Genomic DNA, 23,747 nt, shown 5'->3' with positions numbered 1-23,747 from the left:
TCATCAAGGATCTCTTTTTATTTTCCTCCGTTCATCTTTCCCTTGATCCTGACGAGTCTCCCAGTCCCTGCTGCTGAAAAATATCCCCACAGCATGATGCTGCCACCACCATGCTTCACCGTAGGGATGGTGCCAGTTTTCCTCCAGATGTGATGCTTGGCCAAAGAGTATCAATCTCGGTTTCATCAGACCAGAGAATCTTGTTTCTCATGGTCTGAGAGTCCTTTAGGTGCATTCTTGCAAACTCCAAGCGGGTTGTCATGTGCCTTTTTACTGAGGAGTGGCTTCCGTCTGGCCACTCTACCATAAAGGCCTGATTGGTGGAGTGCTGCAGAAATGGTTGTCCTTCTGGAAGGTTCCCCCATCTCCACAGAAGAACTCTGGAGCTCTGTCAGAGTGACCATTGGGTTCTTGGTAAATTTAAGAATGATTGAGGCCACTATGTTCTTGGGGACTTTCAATGCTGCAGACATTTTTTGGTACCCTTCCTCAGATCTGTGCCTCAACACAATCCTGTCTCGGAGCTCTACGGACAATTTCTTCGATCTCATGGCTTGGTTTTTGCTCTGACATGCACTGTCAACTGTGGGACCTTATATAGACAGGTGTGTGCCCTTCCAAATCATGTCCAATCTATTGAATTTACCACAGGTGGACTTCAATCAAGTTGTAGAAACATCTCAAGGGTGATCAATGGAAACAGGATGCACCTGTGCTAAATTTCGAGTCTCAATGCAAAGGATCTGAATACTTAGGTAAATAAGGTATTTCTGTTTTAAAAATTGTATTAATACATTTGCAAAAATGTCTAAAAATCCTGTTTTCACTGTGTCATTCTGAGGTATAGTGTGTAGATTGGTGATAAAAAAAAAAATGTTTAAATAAATTTTAGAATAAGGCTGTAACGTAACAAAATGTGGAAAAGTCAAGGGGTCGGAATACTTTCTGAATGCACTGTAGATTACGTCCTGTACTTTCCTGCAATGTCACATTGCGCCCTTGTCCGTTTGTGACTATTATGGCTCTGAGCTCCTGGGAGCGAGAGTTGCCAGTTCTAAAACTGGAGTTGTTTCCCCTCCGGTTTGCAGTGCTCAGGGACAGTTGTTTATTTGATTTATGTATTTATCTTACTGCTCTCTCTCTCTCTCTCTCTTGGCTGTGCTGTGCCCAGTCCTCTGTGGTATCCAGGTTGTAGGGACTCTTTCTCTCTGGGACTGCTGTAAATTGATTGAGGGTGAGGACGAGTTCCGACAGAGACATGGCAGCTATTCTACAGAGGGCAGGGAGATGTAGAGAGGGAAGGAGCGAACCGGATTTGATTTTGATGGTGGTGTGAGCTATAAAGGAAACGAAAGGCAAAGGTCCACTTTTTTAAGTTCCGTTGATAGCTTCTTAAATCTCTTTTAACTGGTCGTTCACTTCTATGTAACTTCTTGGCTCTTGTCAGGAGTACCCTGAAACTAATTTAGGAGTTAACCTCACTGGAGAGGTGGAAGCTTTTGCTCTGGTTTTGTTTGGGGTTTGTGATAACAAGAGGCCCAGGCTAAGGGTTAGTCATGGTTCTCTTCATACGACTGAAATGTGGACCTTTTAAGGAAACAACAAGGTGCTGTCTTCGGTTTGCTGCCCTTCGCCAGGCACTGGTTTCAACATGGCTTTCATACAGTACCCAAGCTTATTGAAGAAGGCTAAACCCCTTTCTGTTTTCTGGTTTGATTCACAAACCAGACTCACAGTTCATAGGATACAGGTGAATGTTAGATGAAAGTAGAAGTAGGAAGTAGTTGAGTAGTTGGCACTTCACATATCCCTCCTCTCTTTTTTTTTGTCTTTCTCTCTTAGGGCTCGTCATCTTCCGGTCGGTCCCGTAGTGTCTCCCTCCTGCCAGCCTCCTCCTCGCCTGGTACCCAGAGGCGCTTGGCGTGTCTGGGCACACCCAGCAACATCGTGACCATCACCCACCACAAGTCCCCAGCCGCTGCCCGACGGGCCAAAAACCAGTTTTCTGGCAGACTGCTGGAGGTCAAAGAGGTGGGTGGAACCTGGAACTGTCCCTCTCTGATGACATCGTCATGGATTCATTGATTATTCATTGTTGTAGACGCTAGGCAGACCTTCTGCCAAATTCATCCCGATTTCAGACAGATTGGAGTCATGGAGTTTGGATTTTTAAATGAACTATTTCCACATTATGGAATATTTCTGTTCAAAGTACATGACCCAGTCATTTCAAGTTGATATTGACCCCAACACACTCTTGTTTCAATACTGCACTCTATCCCATGTCCTATGCATTCAGTGTTTCTGACAACCCTCTGGTGGGCCATTGGTGCAGTGAGTTCATAAAATATTTTTGGGCCTGGGCATTTGACCCGATCAACATTGACTGCACTGCTCGTTATGTCTGTAGCTTGATCTGGCTTTGCGTTTCTCTGTATACATCCATACTGCTTAACATGGCATGCGACAAACGGGAAATCGAGCTAATAGGCGAGCTAATGTTGTACCTATGGAGTGAAGTCTGAACTAGAGAGAGGTGGTGTGTCTTTATGTTCTACATTCTGTAAGGGGCATTATAGCAGTAACTCCAGTTTTTGCTAAAATGGTTGAATAACCAACTGCAGAATTTGGCATTGATTTGCATAAACATTTTGAGACTGAAACTGCCCTTCGAATTCTTCCTCCAAAACTGATCAGTCTGTACTTAGCTCCTTTTTTTGCATGTCTTACTGAAGATTACTGAATGTAAGTACATTATTTACCTTCAGAGGGGAATGTATCAAACCAGTTGCCGTGATAAAAGTTTATTTGTCGTTGTGCACTCTCCTCAAACGATAGCGTGGTATTTTTTTTCACTCATAGCTATTGTAAATTGGACACTTCTGTTACAATGACAAGAATTGAAGCTTTCTGGAAAGTTGGCTGTTACTTACAACGTCATTCTAGTCACATTAGCGCACGTCAGCAACAACCGTCCCGGTGTAGGAACACCCATCCCGTAGAGGTTTTTAAACCAGACTGAACACACTGTGAACGCGGCGCTCAATCTGGGTTAACCAGGCTATTGTTCATATGCATTCATTCATAAATGTAAGCGTTTGCCTTTTAAAACGACTGATTTTTTTGTAACCTTCCTGTATAGCCTGACTGCAGTTGCTTATAGGGATTTATTGAAAAAGATTACGCTATACTGTACTACAGGCCAGAGACGGCAGATTGGAATCTCGATTGTCTTGACACTTTTAGCTGAGCAGTCGCCTCATTCACAACTTTTGTTTAGTTAGTCCTAGCGGTCTAGTCTTGTTCCTGCTATTGTCAGTGGGCTGTGTACTTGTCTGCTGAATTATTATATAGATAAGATGACTTGAACACATTTTCAGCTGATGGAAAGAATTCTCAAAGTGATGACAGTGTATTCTTCTATCCATCAGAGATAAGCTGTTTTTCCTCTAAGCTTTGAAATAAAGGAGGCCTATTTTTGTTCATTATTATTATGTCTTTGCCCTGAAATATTCGCAGGTTAGCATTTTTCGTCGTGAATCTTGTTCTGGAGCCAGCTCTGCGTAGTTGTCACTAGCTGGCACAGCCACAAAGTCCTCAAATCTGATTTGAACCCGAACCTTAACCACACTGCTAACCCTAATGCCTAACCCTAACCTTAAATGAAGACCAAAAAGCTAAAAAAATTAATAAATCATGAACTTTTACAATATAACCAATTTTGACTTTGCTGCTGGCCTATCTAAGGGGAAATCGCTCAGTTCTGCCTCCAGGACAAGACTCGTGACAATAAACGTCAACCTGCGAAATATTCGGCCTTGGACTATTACAGCTTTAGACACCGTCAGCAACCGAAGCTGGTGCAGACTAGAGTTGTCTTTGACTTTGAGGCCTGGTGTATGGAGTATTGGCAGTGGACACACTTGTGTGCTGTACCATTGCCTCTGTCGGACATTGCCTTCCAGGAATGGGTGAAGGGCTGAACATTAGTTCCATTAGTTACTGTACATCTAAAGCCAAGCTTCCTGCCATCCAGGATGGACCTCTATACCAGGCGATGTCAGAGGAAGGCCCTAAAAATAGTCATAGACTGTTCTCTCTGCTACCGCACGGCAAGCGGTACCAGAGCGCCAAGTCTAGGTCCATGAGGCTTCTTAACAGCTTCTACCCTCAAGCCATAAGACTCCTGAACATCTAATCTAATTTGCATTGCCCCCACCCGCCTCTTTTACACTGCTGCCACTCTGTTATTATCTATGCATAGTCACTTTAATAACTCTACCTACATGTACTGTGCATATTACCTCGACTAACCGGTGCCCCCATACATTGACTCTGTACCGGTACTCACTGTATATAGCCTCGCTATTGTTATTTTACTGCTGCTCTTTAATTATGTGTTACTTTTATTTCTTATTTTTGTAGGTATTTTGTCTTAAAACTGCATTGTTGGTTATAGGCTTGTAAGTAAGCATTTCACTGTAAGGTGAAATGCTGTATTCAGCGCATGTGACAAATAAAATGTTATTTGATTTTACTGATGGCTCTACATGGCACAAATAACAACATTTTTGTCCGTTCTGGATAAAGGACATGGTGGTCAGAACTTCTCATTCCTGCTGTAGCTACCGGACACTGTATCAATGCACAGGTATGGGAGCCAACAACAAAGGCTGCTCTCTTTGAGGTTCTGCTTCTGGAACAAGGTGGCTTTGTCCAGGTTCTCAGAAACATGGAACTCTGAAAGGGCATTGGTGAAAAGTACACCGGCTTGCAGGGTAGCGTGTAATCAAAACTCAGCTGAGGAATTGGATCACCGAACACCACAAGGACTCCGCTAGGGAATATGAACAGACGGAGACATTTTACCAGGCTCCCCATGAAACTATAGCTCGGGTGTTTTTCTTTAATGAATGCATTTTTCTACTTGTGATTCAAATAACACTGCCAGGTTATTGACATTCTTGGAAGAATTAAACACTTTCGTGAAGCTTTTGATAAGATCATTTGTGCCTGGCTGATTTCAAGTCGTTAGATTCCCCATTCAGATCAGATTCATACGCTGTGTCAATCTTCACACTGAGAATGACTTTAAAAAAAAAAACTGAGATCTTCTCTGAAAATAGGATGTCTAAAAAAACATTGACAGAAAAACGACTTCAGGAGTGGCAACATTTCTCACCATTTGGAAAGTAGACTTGTCACCTGAAATGAACCCAGAGTGATTTGAGTAAATATCTAGCAGATGGTTTGACTGTTAAATAACCCAAACACTCATTTGGGGCCATCTCTGAATTTGGACTTGGATTATAGGAAACTGAGTTGTCTTTCTTTTTTCTATGCTGTTTCAAGCTTGTGCTAACCTGCATTCTGCCCAAAATGAGCCTGGTTACATTTCCCTTTTTTCCATGACCTGATTTACATCCCCTCCCTCCCAGAGGTTTGGTAGGTTGTAGAGGTAGACTGCTGCTTAGTATAGTAGTTAACTTAAAATGACACAACGACTAGGTTCCAGTTTAACAACGTCACGTGTAGATAAACTCAGAATTGAACCAATGGAAAATCGATCAAGCCAATAGACGATTGCAGAATCCACCGTTTTTCCACCTGTACTCTGCACTTTGTTGTACCAGTAGAGTGATTTATCTGCCAGGCCATACACACACTTTTTTTTAGTTTCCACAGTGTTCCTTCGCTCGTAGCTTCAGGCGGCGCTCGGATGTGAATGTCCCTTGACAGCTCTGTTCCCTGCAAAAATGCAGATTTGATGTCTATGGAATGAAGTGTCCATTTTTTTCTGGCAGATCACTGAGGCGCATGTCGGTAAGGCTCTTGGGAGTTCTTTAGCAGCCAGCTCCTCAACCTCTAGCCACTAGATGTGCTTTTGGCATTATTCCAGTTAAGGATTCTTTAAGGGTACACACCCACCTTGTTGAGACACATTTTTGGCCATTGCCTTTGACTTCCTCAAACATTAAATTTTTCCTCCAATTACTGAGCTTATCTAGTTTAGCTGAGTCAAATGACATGTTCTTTGTTTTAAGTACATCATTTTGAATGTCATTCTGATTTTCCATTAGTTCAATTCAGAGATGATCTACAAGTGACAGGTCAGCTGACCCTGTTGTACCAGAAAGTGTAGCTGGTTCAGAGTACTGCAAGTTGGACCAGTTCTGGTGTTTTCCTTCCTGCTCGTCCAATGACGGTTGCTGTGTGTGGAATACCACTTTCTCTGTCCATGTATTTAACAGTTTGTCCAGTTTTCAGATTGAAACAACCATGTTCTCTTAACACATGTGGCTGTTGTTGAATGTTTTCCTTATTTGAACGCTCAACAGTATTACCTGTGTCATGGTTGAAGGTCCCTGCTCCATTTCCTGTGTCAGTTTCAGTGTCCATATCATTGGATGCGACATCTGGTAGGTTTGTGTCTGTTACTGTGTCCTTTTTGTCATTTTCATTAGGAGGCTGATTCTCAGCAACAGCCCCTCCGTCTTGTTGGTCATTTACTTTCCGCAATCTTGAGTGATGCACCCTGACAATGGTGCCTCCGTGCCTCACAAATATCACCACACCATCCTTTGTACTCTTGACAGTCAACTCGTTTGTAGTACACTTTGTTTTCAGTCTCGTACTTCTCATTGGTGGGTCGTAGCTGTTTACGCAGAGCCCTGCGAATTCTCTCTGAGCACTCTGCTTCAGTGAACGCTTTTCTCGCTGCATGTAGTGCTGAAAGGTGCTGTCCCATCCATGCACTCACACTGTTCCCTTCTAGTTCTGTTGACTTGTCAACCAATACAGAGGAAGGATTAGGGTTCTGCCCCAACACTAGTTGGTGTGGGCTGTAACCATGAACATTGTGCATTGAGTTTTTTGCCATCAAAGCCCAATCTAGGGCTGTTTTCCAGTCACATCCATTGTCTTGCTTCACTTTCTGTGAGTGTTTGATTATGTCTCTCCAGAAGTCCATTGCTCTATGGACTGTATGCAGCAGTTGTCTTTACTTCCATGTTGAATTTCTCAGCCATTTCTCTTATTTAATTATTATTTAATTCTCCTCCATTGTAACTGTACAATTTCTGGGGCGGGTCATGCACACTTATCCAGGAATGAATTAAGTGCTTGATGATTTCACTGGGCTTCTTTGTATTCACAATGCTCCCAGTACTGAAGCATATGATTTGGTCAATTATGTGAAAGTACCACACACTATGTCCTATCTCATGTAGATCTACAGCTACTGTTTCATCGTACTTGGAAGCCAGTGGCAAACCAACAGCTGGTCTGGGCTTAGGTATGCTGTATTTCTGGCATGTCTCAACACTGTTAAATATCTGCCGTAGAATGGAAATACACTCGTCATTATTCCTAGAACTGCTGAGTAATTTCTGAACTCTGTCAACTGTAGCATGTCCAAACTGTTTGTGACGTTTTTAAAAAACTTTGTTTTTCCTCTGTCACTGTCAGAATCTCCATGTGCTCTGTTTCCATCAGAATCAAATTTTTACATAGACTCTGATATCTTTGTCAAAAATGTTTACACAATAGTGGCCTGAGGTAGTAAGTTGAAGGGTCACTGGTTGTTTATTAAACATCACTGCCTTGTCATTTTTTATGTCTAGGACAGCCCCTGCCTTCTTGAGGGAAGCTTTGCTTAATAGTACGGGGATACAGTGGCTTGTGAAAGTATTCACCCCCTTTGGCATTTTTCTTATTTTGTTGCCTTGTAACCTGGAATTAAAATGGATTTTGGGGGGGGGTTGTATCATTTCATTTACACAACATGCCTACCACTTTGAAGATACAAAATAGTTTTTTATTGTGAAACAAACAAGAAAAAAGACAAAAAAAACAGTACTTGGGCGTGCATAACTATTCACCCCCAAAAGTCAATACTTTGTAGAGCCATCTTTTGCAGCAATTACAGCTACATGTCTCTTGTCTCTCTTCTCTATAAGCTTGGCACATCTAGCCACTGGGATTTTTGCCCATTCTTCAAGGCAAAACTGCTCCAGCTCCTTCAAGTTGGATGGGTTCTGTGCTGTATACAATGCTTTGTAACTATTTAATCTTTAAGCAATCTTTAAGTCATACCACAGATTCTCAATTGGATTGAGGTCTGGGCTTTGACTAGGCCATTCCAAGACATTTTAAATGTTTCATCTTAAACCACTCGAGTGTTGCTTTAGTAGTATGCTTAGGGTCATTGTCCTGCTGGAAGGTGAACCTCCGTCCCAGTCTCAAATCTCTGGAAGATTGAAACAGGTTTCCCTCAAGAATTTCTCTGTATTTAGCGCTGTCCACCATTCCTTCAGTTCTGACCAGTTTCCCAGGCCCTGCCAATGAAAAACATCCCCACAGCATGATGCTGCCACCACCATGCTTCACTTTTGGGATGATATTCTCGGGGTGATGAGAGGTGTTGTGTTTGCGCCAGACATAGTGTTTTCCTTGATGGCCAAAAAGCTACATTTTAGTCTCATCTGACCAGAGTACCTTCTTCCATATGTTTGGGGAGTCTCCCACATGCCTTTTGGCAAACACCAAACGTGTTTGCTTATTTATTTTCTTTAAGCAATGGCTTTTTTCTGGCCACTCTTCTGTAAAGTCCAGCTCTGTGGAGTGTACGGCTTAAATTGGTCCTATGGACAGATACTCCAATCTCCGATGTGGAGCTTTGCAGCTCCTTCGGGGTTATCTTTGGTCTCTTTTGTTGCCTCTCTGATTAATGCCCTCCTTGCCTAGTCCGTGAGTTTTGGCGGGCGGCCCTCTCTTGGCAGGTTTGTGTGGTGCCATATTCTATAATGGATTTAATGGTGCTACGTGGGATATTCAAAGTTTCTGATATTTTTTTATAACCCAACCCTTATCTGTACATCTCCACAACTTTGTCCCTGACCTGTTTGGAGAGCTCCTTGGTCTTCATGGTGCCGCTTGCTTAGTAGTGTTGCAGACTCTGGGGCCTTTCAGAACAGGTTCATAAATACTGAGATCATGTGACGGATCATGTGACACTTAGATTGCACAGAGGTGGACTTTATTTAACTAATTATGTGACTTCTGAAGGTAATTGGTTGCACCAGATCTTATTTAGGGGTTTCATAGGAAAGGGGGTGAATACATATGCACGCACCAATTTTATGTTTCAAATAAATAAATACAATTTTAAACAAATGTTTTTGTTTCACTTCACCAATTTGGACTATTTTGTGTATGTCCATTACATTAAATCCAAATAAAATCTATTTAAATTAGAGGTTGTAACGCAACAAAATAGGAAAAACGCCAAGGGGTATGAATATTTTTGCAAGGCACTGTATCTGCAGGGACCACCTCTGTTTCAATGAAACACTTAGTCTGACCAATTTTTGCTGGTATCTTGACTCTCTTGGTAGAATGGACGATTCTACCGTCTCCAAATGTCAGCTCTATTGCTTGGTGTGTCAATCATATTTTGTAGTGCTTTCATATTTAGTTCACTGACATAGTTATCAAGCCATTTTGCACCACACAATGTGCGTGTACATGCAGTATCAATCACAGTAGATCCTAACGATTCAACTATGAAGATCTCAGTATCAGAAAACAGAGCAGTGTAACATTACACTGTGTTTACGTTTTCCTCTGTTGGTTTAACTTGTTCATCTTTATGAGGACAGTCTTTAACCCAATGGTAAGTGCTTTGACAAATAGCACTTTCTTTTTAAAATATTTTTATTATTTTTTATTATAATTTTACCCCCTTTTCTCCCCAATTTTTCGTGGTATCCAATCGCTAGTAATTACTATCTTGTCTCATCGCTACAACTCCCGTACGGGCTCGGGAGAGACGAAGGTCGAAAGCCATGCGTCCTCCGAAGCACAACCCAACCAAGCCGCACTGCTTCTTAACACAGCGCGCCTCCAACCCGGAAGCCAGCCGCACCTGGCCAACCCGGAAACACCGTGCACCTGGCCCCCTCGGTTAGCGCGCACTGCGCCCGGCCCGCCACAGGAGTCGCTGGAGCGCGATGGGACAAGGATATCCCTACCGGCCAAACCCTCCCTAACCCGGACGACGCTAGGCCAATTGTGCGTCGTCCCACGGACCTCCCAGTCGCGGCCGGCTGCGACAGAGCCTGGGCGCGAACCCAGAGACTCTGGTGGCGCAGCTAGCGCTGCGATGCAGTGCCCTAGACCACTGCGCCACCCGGGAGGCCCCAAATAGCACATTTTGATCTCCTTCCATACCTGTCCAGTGGATTTGTGCCGGGCAATGGCGCCCTCTTCTGGTTGTCTTGACAACGTGATTTGTTGGCGCCTTTTCTCTGCTGCTCAGTGTAATATGCTGCGTCACTCACTTGCACTCTGTTATTGGCGCGACACCAAAAAATGTTTTTAGTGCCAACTTCATTGAAGCAAATGTCAGCACAGTACAAGCAGTCAAAGCCAACTGTTTCTCCCTACCATCCAGACAGGCGGTATCTAGCAACTTGAAAGCTAACACTGCATCCGGGAGAACCATGTCGTACTTACGCATTCTATTGTACCTCTGTTCGAAATCAGTTATGTATTCCGTCATTGCAACCCAAAATGTCTCAAGTAACTCTGTCAAAGTTTGATTATGCCTCGTAGACACGGTCTTTCTCTTCTTTAAGAAATACAGAATCCAGTGCTCTGATCAAAGTTCCCATACCGTCATCCTTGTTCAAATCCTCCACGGATATTTCCAGTGCTGTATCTCTCGCTCGTCCCTCGAGCGATAATACCACCGCAAGTGCTCGCTTTTTCACGTCCAGATTAGTAACGCGTGTCCAGATCCCAAGTTCATTTTCCCAACTTTCGTACGACCTCTTCTCGTCGAAGCGAGGTGGCACATTGTAGTTATTAGCCACCCTCTGCTACCAAAGTTGACTTAAAATGACACGACGACTAGGTTCCAGTTTAACAACGTTTACTAAACCGTATTTTCACAAAACATGGTTGCCATTGCACTCTGACCTGGTCCATCAACAGTGAGACTACCACCAGGCGTACTAATAACAGAGTGACAGCACCGTAGTGACAGAAATATAGGGATACTTAAAACATGAACTTAACAGGTAGTGAGTAGCTGTGAACGTGTGGGTTGTCGTAGTAGACTCGGGCTGTAATATTTCACACCCCGGGGAATCTCCACGTGATCAAACCTCTGCTCAGTCTCATGGAAACACAGCACACCAACACTCACCGGGTGTCGAAACCCAAACCCAACAGCCCCTGATGAAATCCATCACATCCTCCATGTGAACACCGGGAATGTTGCCATCGTGCTGGTTGCCTCTCACTCGCAGGTTCCATCCACCATCCGACCAGCTCAGAAACTAGACCACATGACTCCAGCAGTGCTGCCTGTCACAACCGGCTGATGTGAACCCATCAGACGCCTGGACTCACTGAATAGCGCAGCACCACTGGGCATTTAGACATCCACGGCTCAAAGGTTCAGTCAGGTCAGGCTATTTCTATACTCATTGTCTCTCCAGTGGGAAATGAGGGGAGGCAGTTTATCTCTGCCTAGTGTCTACCTCTACACTGGCTGCCATTTTGAACCACGCTATTTTAGTTTGTCCACTCTCTGTGGACCCTCTATTCCTTTGCTCTGGAGTCTTAAGACAAGTAGATTTAATGTGTATACAAAGCATATATATATATATATAATAGAACTCACTGGGAATCGTCAGTGTGTGCGTGTCACCATTTTGAAGGATGTTCAAGCTCGTGACAGTTTTCCAGTAAAGGAGGCTGGTCCCTGACAGAGGAAGACTGTGGCCTAATTCAGTCAGGCTATCTCTACTGATGGGCTGTCTGTCTCTTTCTCTCTCTAAGTCAAGGTTGTGTTGAATCAACCGTGAGTGTGAAGTCTCACGTCTGCCATCTGAGAGGGATTTGTTTTTAGATTCTACTGCAGCGTACTGTATTGGGCTCTGTAGGAAATACTCTTAGGCTTGATGACCCTGGGCTCCGTCTCCTTTTTTCTCTCTCATACTATTCCCTCTCTCTCTTTCCTTCCATCTCTCTTTCCTTCCATCTCTCTTTCCTTCCTTCCATCTCTCTCTCTTTCCTTCCATCTCTTCTCTCTCTCTTTCCTTCCTTCCCTCTCTTTCTCTCTCTTTCCTTCCTTCTCTCTCTCTCTCTCTTTCCATCTCTCTCTCTTTCCATCTCTCTCTCTTTCCATCTCTCTCTCTCTTTCCTTCTCTCTCTCTCGCTCTCGCTCTCTCGCGCTCTCTCTCTCGCGCTCGCTCTCTCTCTCTCTCTCTCTCTCTCTCTCTCTCTCTCTCTCTCTCTCTCTCTCTCTCTCTCTCTCTCTCTCTCTCTCTCTCTCTCTCTCTCTCTCTCTCTCTCTCTCTCTCTCTCTCTCTCTCTCTCTCTCTCTCTCTCTCTCCCCCCCCCCCCCCCGGAGGTGTTTCTATGTAAAAGACCACAGCTGTCTGAGGTCTCAAACTTGACTGAGTGTAAAGGCGACGGGTTGTTAACAACAAAAAGGTGTGTGTGTGCTGCCCATGGCGTGGGGCTCTACACACTCAGCCCATGTTAAGCCTAGTGAAAATGATAGGACACAGGGCCTCTGTCTGAATGGTGGGATGGATGAGAGTTGTGGACTGATCCACTGAGCTGCAGCTACTTCAGTCACATATACGGACGGACCTGTTGGGGGTCAGTCCGGTAACAGTTGCTTGTGTTTTTGAAGGAGAACGTAAAATTGCAGTGCAGTCCCAATAGAAAAGCATTTAGTCACTTGATTTTAATTGTAGTGTTTGATGTACAAAATCTCTCGACGATACGAAATATCACCAGAGGCTAGTCCTATCAATAACATCCCATTTGTTCTGTTTGCATTGTAGTTTGATTAGCTACGTATTCCGCATCAAGGGAAGTACCACAGATATACCACTGACTGTAATGGTTCTCACTGAATCTGTCAGTTAGCAAAACAACGGATGTGCCATTTGAAGACTGGGCTGCTGTGTGTTTTGTGTTTTGGAATATTCATTAACTGAACATAGCTGTCATCAAGACAAGGGGTGGCTACTTTGAAGATGAAATATATTTTGGTTTGTTTAAACACTTTTTTTGTGTTATTTCATAGTTTTGATGTCTTCACTATTATTCTACAATGTAGAAAATAGTACAAAATGTAAGAAAACCCCTTGAATGAGTAGGTGTGTCCAAACCTTTGACTGGTAATGTACAGTACATGTAAACAGGGGTGGAAAGTGACTGGTAGCAGGAATATAAATACTTATGGTAATATACTAGTGGTAATACAGTGCCTTCAGAAAGTATGCACACCCCTTGACATATTCCATATTTTGTTGCGTTAGACTGAATTCAAAATGGATTACATGTATTTTTTTGTTCACCCATGTACACATAATATCCCATAATGACAAAGTGAAAACAGGTTTTTAGAAATGTCGGCAAATTTATTGAAAATGAAAGTATTCACACCCCTGAGTCAATATATGTTAGAATCACCTTTGGCAGCCAGTCTTTCTGGGTAAGATCCTAACAGCTTTGCACACATTACACATGAAAATCCAATGACAAGCATAGCCATAACATGATGCAGCCACCACCATGTTTGAACATTTGAAGAGTGGTACTTAGTGATGTGTTGTGTTGGAATTGCCCCAAACATACCGTTTTGTATTTAGGACATAAAGTACATTTCTTTCTCACATTTTTAGCAGTTTTACTTTATTGCAAATCAGATGCATGTTAAGTAATATTTGTTATTCTGTACAGGCTTTCTTCTTTCCACTCTGTCATACCACCCTGCATACCACTGCTGGCTTGCTTCTGAAGCTAAGCAGGGTTGGTCCTGGTCAGTCCCTGGATGGGAGACCAGGTGCTGCTGGAAGTGGTGTTGGAGGGCCAGTAGGAGGCACTCTTTCCTCTGGTCTAAACAAAGATCCCAATGCCCCAGGGCAGTGATTGGGGACACTGCTCTGTGTAGGGTGCCGTCTTTCGGATGGGACGTTAACTTTTACTGCCTCAGAAACCCGGATCCGGGAGCACCCCCCACCCCCCACACACTGATTAGCATAGATAGCATAGCTTCAGAAGTAGATAGTAGCATCTAAATATCATTAAATCACAAGTCCAAGACACCAGATGAAAGATACAGATCTTGTGAATAAAGCCACCATTTCAGATTTTTAAAATGTTTTACAGGGAAGACAAAATATGTAAATCTATTAGCTAAACACGTTAGCAAAATACACCACTATTCTAACTCCATCAGTTTCTTACTCCTTCAGGTGCTATCACCAATTCGGCTCAACTAAGATATTGATAGCCAATAACCTATAAAAAAAACCATCAGATGACAGTCTGATAACATATTCATGGTATAGGATAGTTTTTGTTAGAAAAAAGTGCATATTTCAGGTAGAAATCACAGTTTACAATTGCACCGACCATCACAAATCCACTAGAATTACTAGATAGAGCAACGTGTATGACCAATTTACTCATCATAAAACATTTCATAAGAATAGACAAAGCATAGCAATGGAAAGACCCAGATCTTGTGATTCCAGACAATATTTCAGATTTTCTAAGCGTTTTACAGCGAAAACACAATAAATCGATAAGTTAGCATACTACATGTGAAAACGTTACCAGAGCATCGATTCCAGCCAAAGAGCGCTATAACGTAATCACCGCCAAAAGATATTATTTTTTTCACTAACCTTCTCAGAATTCTTCCGATGACACTCCTGTAACATCATTTTACAACATACATATACAGTTTGTTCGAAAAGGTGCATATTTAGCCATACAAAACCGTGGTTACACAATGAAAATACTAGGAAATCAAGCCTCAATATGTCTGACGTCATCTATCAGAGTGATCTAGTTTAATTAAAAGCTAATCATATACTTGACTAAAAAATACAGGGTTGACAGGAATCGAAAGACAAATTAGTTCTTAATGCAACCGCTGATTTACATTTTTAAAATTATCCTTACTTTTCAATACAGGGTTGGCCAAGTGAAGCTATACAAAACAAAATGGCGAAAAATGCGTTTAAAATATTCCGACAGAAACACGGTTTATCATATTAAATATTGCTTACTTTGAGCTGATCTTCCATCATATTCTTGGGCAATGTATCCTTTCTATGTTATAAACGTCTTTTGGTCGATAGATGTCCTCTGTCCTTCGAAATGTCCACTAACAACGACCGAGACCGCGAAACGTTCCCAAAGCTAGAAAGTGCACGACAAATACATTCCTCAGAATCGCACTAAACGGATATAAATTGCTATAAAACGTTTCAAATTAACTACCTTATGATGTTTTTAACAACTATAACGACTGAAAACATGACCGGAGAAATAATGCTGGTTAGAAAACGATTTGGAACGAGGCAGGTCCGATGGCCTTCACGCTTGAGGCGCACGTTGAGAAAGAGGGGTCTCTGTACATTTTTGTCATTTATAATGGCTGTGAACGTCCCATCGAGTTCATTGAAAACGTGATGACGTACAGACACCCAGAGGAAGACGTAGGTAGTGTCGGTTTCTTCATAGCATTCACTGTGGCCTTATAAACAGACCCCAGATCAGAGGTAAAAATTTCTGAAATCTGAACCCTGTCATGAAAAGTGCTGTAAAAATTGTTCTGTACCACTCAGAGACAAAATTTCAACTCCTATAGAAACTATAGACTGTTTTCTATCCAATAATAACAATAATATGCATATTGTACGATCAAGAATTGAGTACGAGGCAGTTTAATTTGGAAATGTAAAAAAAAAAATAATGCTAACAGCTCCCCCTATTGACAAAAGGTTAAACGGGTGTCCTGACTCTCTGAGGTCATTAAAGATCCCATGGCACTTATCGTAAGAGTAGGGGTGTTAACCCCGGTGTCCTGGCTAAATTCCCAATCTGGCCCTCAACCATCACGGTCACCTAATAATCCCCAGTTTACAATTGGCTCATTCATCCCCCTCCTCTCCCCTGTAACTATTCCCCAGGTCGTTGCTGCAAATGAGAACGTGTTCTCAGTCAACTTACCTGGTAAAATAACGGTAAAATAAAAATAAATAAATAAAAATTTAGGTTAGTATTGTGGAGTAACTACAATGTTGTTGATCCATCCTCAGTTTTCTCCTATCACAGCCATTACACTCTATAAAGTCACCGTTGGCCTCATGGTGAAATCCCTGAGTGGTTTCCATACTCTCCGGCAACTGAGTTAGGAATGATGCCTGTATCTTTGTAGTGAAAACTTCACCATCCTCAAGGGGATATTCAATGTCTGCTTTTTAAAATGTTGTACCCATCTACTAATGGGTGCCCTTCTTTGCGAGGCGTTGGAGAACGTCCCTGGTCTTTGTGGTTGAATCTGTTTTGAAATTCACTCCTCAACTGAGGGACCTTACAAAGTATTATTTGACTTGTTTACTCCTGAACTAATTTAGGCTCGCCATATCAAAGGGGTTGAATATTTGTTGACTGAAGACCTTTCTCAATTGAATCCATTTTAAATTCAGGCCGTAAAACAACAAAATGTGGAAAAAGTCAAGGGGTGTGAATACTTTCTGAATGAAATGTGAATACTGTACATGTAAACAAGAGTAATAGTGACCAGTAGCAGGATAAAACAGATACCCAGAGAGTAGCTGCTAGCTAGAATTGGCACTATGGTTTACAGGCTTTTCATGTCATTTTCAGCCTCCCAGAGGTGAGTCATACAAGGGTCCAGCCCCAAATGATGAATCTATGACACATGGAGAAAATCATAATACCTTTTTTGAGTTCCTCAGTAATTAGTCGAAACGCATTTATTTTATTCAATTCATAAGGAATGATTCATGTTAACTTCATATTTGAATAACTATTCCTTTAACATTTTCGACGTACCGAGGCGGTTGTCGCTTCATTCACACAGAATGTCCATTAGCTAGTTATTTAGCAACATCCGGCATATTCTGGCAAGTTTTTTTCCCCCGAGCATGTGGCAATGCTAACTGAAATACACTAGGCTGATTCGTAGCCTCCTTTTTTTGAGTGAGAGATTTCCCTAGGTAAAGTGTGTTGTCTGCTGCCCTGGCATTCTCAGGGTCACGGTGAGGTCAGTGCATCTGTTTCTCGGGGAGTTTGATCAGCTGCAGCCGTTCCCACAGAAACTAAAATGTAACATGGGGAGAGAAGGTGGATGCAGAACACGTATTCCACATAATCATCTGTTCATATCTGTCAAATATAACCCCTTCAACTTTTAGTCGTTGATAAAGTTGGCAGCTAAGGTTGAAGAGTGGTAGCTAAAGTTTAAGAGGTACATGTATGAGTCAATGTATTGGATCTGAATGTGAAAGTTACTCTGAAAAAGTGGGTTCATTAGTTCATGATAATAAGGTCACTATTGGTGTCAATGAGTATGCTGTTGAATTCAAACATATGATTTCACTATATACAGTTGAAGTTTGAAATTTACATACACTCAGGTTGGAGTCATTCAAACTCGTTTTTCAACCACTCCACACATTTCTTGTTAACAAACTATAGTTTTGGCAAGTCGGTTAGGACATCTACTTTGTGCATGACACGTAATTTTTCCAACAACTGTTTACAGACAGATTATTTCACTTATAATTCACTGTATCACAATTCCAGCGGGTCAGAAGTTTACATACACTAAGTTGCTTGTGCATTTAAACAGCTTGGAAAATTCCAGAAAATGATGTCATGGCTTTAGAAGCTTCGGATAGGATAATTGGCATAATTTGAGTCAGTTGGAGGTGTACCTGTAGATGTATTTCAAGGCCTACCTTCAAACTCATTGCCTCTTTGCTTAACATCATGGGAAAATAAAAATAAATCAGCCAAGACCTCAGAATGAAAATTGTAGACCTCCACAAGTCTGGTTCATCCAGCAATTTCCAAATGCCTGAAGGTTCCACGTTCATCTGTACAAACAATAGTACGCAAGTATAAACACCATGGGACCGCGCAGCCGTCATACCGCTCAAGAAGGAGACTCGTTCTGTCTCCTAGAGATGAACGTACTTTGGTGCGGAAAGTGCAAATCAATCCCAGAACAACAGCAAAGGACCTTGTGAAGATGCTGGAGGAAACAGGTACAAAAGTATCTATATCCACAGTAAAAACGAGTCCTATATCGACATAACCTGAAAGGCCGCTCAGCAAGGAAGAAGCCACTGTTCCAAAACCGCCATAAAAAAAGCTAGACTACGGTTTGCAACAGCACATGGGGACAAAGATCGTACTTTTTGGAGAAATGTCCTCTGGTCTGATGAAACAAAAATAGAACTGTTTGGCCATAATGACCATCGTTATGTTTGGAGAAAAAGGGGGGAAGCTTGCAAGCCGAAGAACACCATCCCAACCGTGAAGCACAGGGTGGCAGCATCATGTTGTGGGGGTGCTTTGCTGCAGGAGGAACTGGTGTACTTCATGAAGGAGGAAAATTCCGTGGATATGTTGAAGCAACATCTCAAGACATCAGTCAGGAAGTTTAAAGTTTGGTCACAAATGGGTCTTCCAAATGGACAATGACCCCAAGCATACTTCCATAGTTGTGGCAAAATGGCTTAAGGACAACAAAGTCAAGGTATTGGAGTGGCCATCACAAAGCCCTGACCTCAATCCCATAGAACATTTGTGGGCAGAACTGAAAAAGCGTGTGTGAGCAGGGAGGCCTACAAACCTGACTCAGTTACACCAGCTCTGTCAGGAGGAATGGGCCAAATTTCACCCAACTTATTTTGGGAAGCTTGTGGGAGGCTACCCAAAACGTTTGACCCAAGTTAAACCATTTAAAGGCAATGCTACCAAATACGAATTGAGTGTATGTAAACTTCTAACCCACTGGGAATGTGGTGAAATAAATAAAAGCGGAAAGAAATAATTCTCTCTACTATTATTCTGACATTTCACATTCTTAAAATAAAGTGGTCATCCTAACTGACTTAAGACGGGGCATTTTTACTCTCATTAAATGTCAGGAATTGTGAAAAACTGAGTTTAAATGTATTTGGCTAAGGTGTATGTAAACTTCCGACTTCAACTGTGTATATATATATATAAAAAAAGTTTACTTCTATTTTCTCCAACACCCTCATTCAGGTTTGAAATTGACCCACACCCTATAACCCTGTCCTGTCCTCCCTCAGGTCATGAGCCAAGCAGAGTGTCAACAGAAGAACCTGGTCCAGTCCATCGAGTCCCTCCCCACGCGAGGACCCCTTTCCTGCCTGGACCAGGACCTCCTGCTCCTCAAAGCCACGTCGGCTGCAACCATGAGCTGCCTGGGAGAATGCCTGAATATCCTGCAACAGACTCAGACCCACAGCCAGCCCCAGGCCTCCCAGCCCAACCACACCTGCGGTCCCTCCTCCGGTGAGTCCGCCACAGGCATCCCCCACCCCGTCTCCCCTCAGACCCCGACAGCAGCTGCAAGGGCCTTAAAAGGAGAACATCGTTCTGAGAGAAGCCTTACTTGGCATACTGACTAGATCCATGAGAGAAAATCTGGTACTTACAGGTATCCAAGAGAAAGAAGGAGAAGTTCCTGAATCTGTAGTTAGAGAGTTCCTCCGTACAGCGCTTCAGATTCCACGCGAAGCTATCGACAAAATCCAACTCGAACGTGTACACTGCTTCGGACAGAGAGGGCAGAGGTATGAACGGCCAATCGTTGCCAAATGAGCTTTCTTTAAAGATAAAATAGTGGTTAAAAGCCTGGGTAAGACTTGCTGGCACGAAAATAGGCATGAATGACCAGTTCCCGAAGGAAATTGCAGAACGGCGTAAAGTTCTGTATCCAATTTTCTAGGAAAATAGATTGAAAGGGAAATGTGTAGCTCTCGTGGTCGATAAACTGTATATTGATAACCAGTTGTTCAGAGACACAAACACCACTCCATGGCTATTCTAAAAATGACAAAGTTCTCATAGAGGAGGCACATAACGAAACACACAATTCTAGCTCTGTTACGGATTGTAATAATACAAAACATATTTTATATATATATATATATATATATATATATATATATATATATATATATATATATATATTTATATATATATATAGCTTTTCTCTCTTTTTTCAAATATAACTAATTGGAACACAAAAGCACATTCAACATGGCAGAGATAAAAACACAGCAGACAGAATGTACAGTATGTGGGTATGTGTGGATGTATTGAGATGGATGGTGTGGTGTGTGTTTAAGTGAATGAGAAAGGAAATGGTTGCATATCCCAGAACCAATGTATGTCTGTGAGCAGGGGTTGTGAGAGAGCTTTACATTTTGTGCAGATGAGGGATATAAACTCAGCAAAAAAATAAATGTCCTCTCACTGTCAACTGTGTTTATTTTCAGCAAACTTAACATGTGTAAATATTTGTATGAACATAACCAGATTCAACAACTGAGACATAAACTGAACAAGTTCCACAGACATGTGACTAACAGAAATTGAATGTGTCCCTGAACAAAGGGGGGGGGGTCAAAATCAAAAGTAACAGTCAGTATCTGGTGTGGCCACCAGCTGCATTAAGTACTGCAGTGCATCTCCTCCTCATGGACTGCACCAGATTTGTCATTTTGCAGGGCTCTGGCAGTGCTCCTCCTTGCACAAAGGCGGAGGTAGCGGTCCTGCTGCTGGGTTGTTGCCCTCCTACGGCCTCCTCCACATCTCCTGATGTACTGGCCTGTCTCCTCCATGCTCTGGACACTACGCTGACAGACACAGCAAACCTTCTTGCCACAGCTCGCATTGATGTGCCATCCTGGATGAGCTGCACTACCTGAGCCACTTGTGTGGGTTATAGACTCCGTCTCATGCTACCACTAGAGTGAGAGCACCGCCAGCATTCAAAAGTGACCAAAACATCATCCAGGAAGCATAGGAACTGAGAAGTGGTCTGTGGTCACCACCTGCAGAACCACTCCTTTATTGGGGGTGTCTTGCTAATTGCCTATAATTTCCACCTTTTGTCTATTCCATTTGCACAACAGCATGTGAAATTTATTGTCAATCAGTGTTGCTTCCTAAGTGGACAGTTTGATTTCACAGAAGTGTGATTGACTTGGAGTTACATTGTGTTGTTTAAGTGTTCCCTTTATTTTTTTGAGCAGTGTATATATATATATATATAATCTTGCTGTAAGATTTTACCCCACTCTTCCACCAAGGCACCTGCAAGTTCCCGGACATTTCTGGTGGGGAATGGCCCTAGCCCTCCGATCCAACAGGTCCCAGACATGCTCAATGGGATTGTGATCTGGGCTCTTTGCTGGCGGTGGGTTTGTGACGGTGGGTTTGTGCCCATAGGCGACGTTGTTGCCGGTGATGTCTGGTGAGGACTGGCAGAAACAGGTGTACAAGCCCTCAGTCCAGTCTCTCTCAGACTATTGTCTGACATTCTGAGCACTGATGGAGGGATTGTGCGTTCTTGGTGTAATTCGGCAGTTGTTGTTGTCATCCTGTACCTGTCCCGCAGGAGTGATGTTCGGATGTACCAATCCTGTGCAGGTGTTGTTACACATGGTCTGCCACTGCGAGGACGATCAGGTGTCCGTCCTGTCTCCCTGTAGCGCTGTCTTAGGCGTCTCACAGTACGGACTTTGCAATTTCTTGCCCTAGCCACACCTGCAGTCCTCATGCCTCCTTGCAGCATGCCCAAGGCACGTTCACGCAGATGAGCAGGGACCCTGGACATCTTTCTTTTGGTGAAAAACACCAAAAGAAAGATGTCCAGGGTCCCTGCTCATCTGCGAAAGGCCTCTTTAGTGTCCTAAGTTTTCATAACTGTGACCTTAATTGCCTACCGTCTGTAAGCTGTTAGTGTCTTAACGACCGTTCCACAGGTGCATGTTCATTAATTGTTTATGGTTCATTGATCAAATCAAATCAAATGTTATTTGTCACATACACATGGTTAGCAGATGTTAATGCGAGTGTAGCGAAATGCTTTTTCTTCTAGTTCCGACAATGCAGTAATAACCAACGAGTAATCTAACCTAACAATTCCACAACTACTACCTTATACACACAAGTGTAAAGGGATAAAGAATATGTACATAAAGATATATGAATGAGTGATGGTACAGAACGGCATAGGCAAGATGCAGTAGATGGTATAGAGTACAGTATATACATATGAGATGAGTAATGTAGGGTATATAAACAAAGTGGCATAGTTTAAAGTGGCTAGTGATACATATATTACATAAAGATGGCAAGATGCAGTAGATGATATAGAGTACAGTATATACATATGAGATGAGTAATGTAGGGTATGTAAACATTATATTAAGTGGCTTTGTTTAAAGTGGCTAGTGATACATTTTTACATAAATTTCCATCAATTCCCATTATTAAAGTGGCTGGAGTTGAGTCAGTATGTTGGCAGCGGCCACTAAATGTTAGTGGTGGCTGTTTAACAGTCTGATGGCCTTGAGATAGAAGCTGTTTTTCAGTCTCTCGGTCCCTGCTTTGATGCACCTGTACTGACCTCGCCTTCTGGATGATAGCGGGGTGAACAGGCAGTGGTTCGGGTGGTTGTTGTCTTTGATGATCTTTATGGCCTTCCTGTGACATCGGATGGTGTAGGTGTCCTGGAGGGCAGGTAGTTTGCCCCCGGTGATGCGTTGTGCAGACCTCACTACCCTCTGGAGAGCCTTATGGTTGTGGGCGGAGCAGTTGCCGTACCAGGCGGTGATACAGCCCGACAGGATGCTCTCGATTGTGCATCTGTAGAAGTTTGTGAGTGCTTTTGGTGACAAGCCAAATTTCTTCAGCCTCCTGAGGTTGAAGAGGCGCTGCTGCGCCTTCTTCACAACGCTGTGTGGGTGGACCAATTCAGTTTGTCCGTGATGTGTACACCGAGGAACTTAAAACTTACTACCCTCTCACTACTGTCCCGTCGATGTGGATAGGGGGGTGCTCCCTCTGCTGTTTTCTGAAGTCCACAATCATCTCCTTTGTTTTGTTGACGTTGAGTGTGAGGTTATTTTCCTGGTACCACACTCCGAGGGCCCTCACCTCCTCCCTGTAGGCCGTCTCGTCGTTGTTGGTAATCAAGCCTACCACTGTAGTGTCGTCCGCAAACTTGATGATTGAGTTGGAGGCGTGCATGGCCACGCAGTCGTGGGTGAACAGGGAGTACAGGAGAGGGCTCAGAACGCACCCTTGTGGGGCCCCAGTGTTGAGGATCAGCGGGGTGGAGATGTTGTTACCTACCCTCACCACCTGGGGGCGGCCCGTCAGGAAGTCCAGTACCCAGTTGCACAGGGTGGGGTCGAGACCCAGGGTCTCGAGCTTGATGATGAGTTTGGAGGGTACTATGGTGTTAAATGCTGAGCTGTCGTCGATGAAAAGCATTCTCACATAGGTATTCCTCTTGTCCAGATGGGATAGGGCAGTGTGCAGTGTGGTTGCGATTGCATCGTCTGTGGACCTATTGGGTCGGTAAGCAAATTGGAGTGGGTCTAGGGTGTCAGGTAGGGTGGAGGTGATATGGTCCTTGACTAGTCTCTCAAAGCACTTCATGATGACGGAAGTGAGTGCTACGGGGCGGTAGTCGTTTAGCTCAGTTACCTTAGCTTTCTTGGGAACAGGAACAATGGTGGCCCTCTTGAAGCATGTGGGAACAGCAGACTGGGATAGGGATTGATTGAATATGTCCTTAAACACACCAGCCAGCTGGTCTGCGCATGCTCTGAGGACGCGGCTGG

The 23,747-nt window shown here is 43.2% G+C and overlaps 1 protein-coding gene across 1 annotated transcript in view; it reads left to right on the top strand.

The window, feature by feature from the left end:
• The window catches only part of LOC139554257 (oxysterol-binding protein-related protein 10-like), a 129,784-nt gene that overhangs the window by 62,364 nt on the left and 43,673 nt on the right, over window positions 1-23,747 (top strand). Inside the window, exons 5-6 of the mRNA XM_071366999.1 lie at window positions 1,843-2,031; window positions 19,173-19,398. Coding sequence (XP_071223100.1) covers window positions 1,843-2,031; window positions 19,173-19,398 — 415 coding nt within the window. The remainder of the gene's footprint in view (window positions 1-1,842; window positions 2,032-19,172; window positions 19,399-23,747) is intronic.

The sequence above is a fragment of the Salvelinus alpinus genome, chromosome 26, assembly GCF_045679555.1.
Source record: "Salvelinus alpinus chromosome 26, SLU_Salpinus.1, whole genome shotgun sequence".
Lineage (NCBI taxonomy): Eukaryota > Metazoa > Chordata > Actinopteri > Salmoniformes > Salmonidae > Salvelinus > Salvelinus alpinus.
This window is presented reverse-complemented; position numbering and strand designations above follow the sequence as displayed.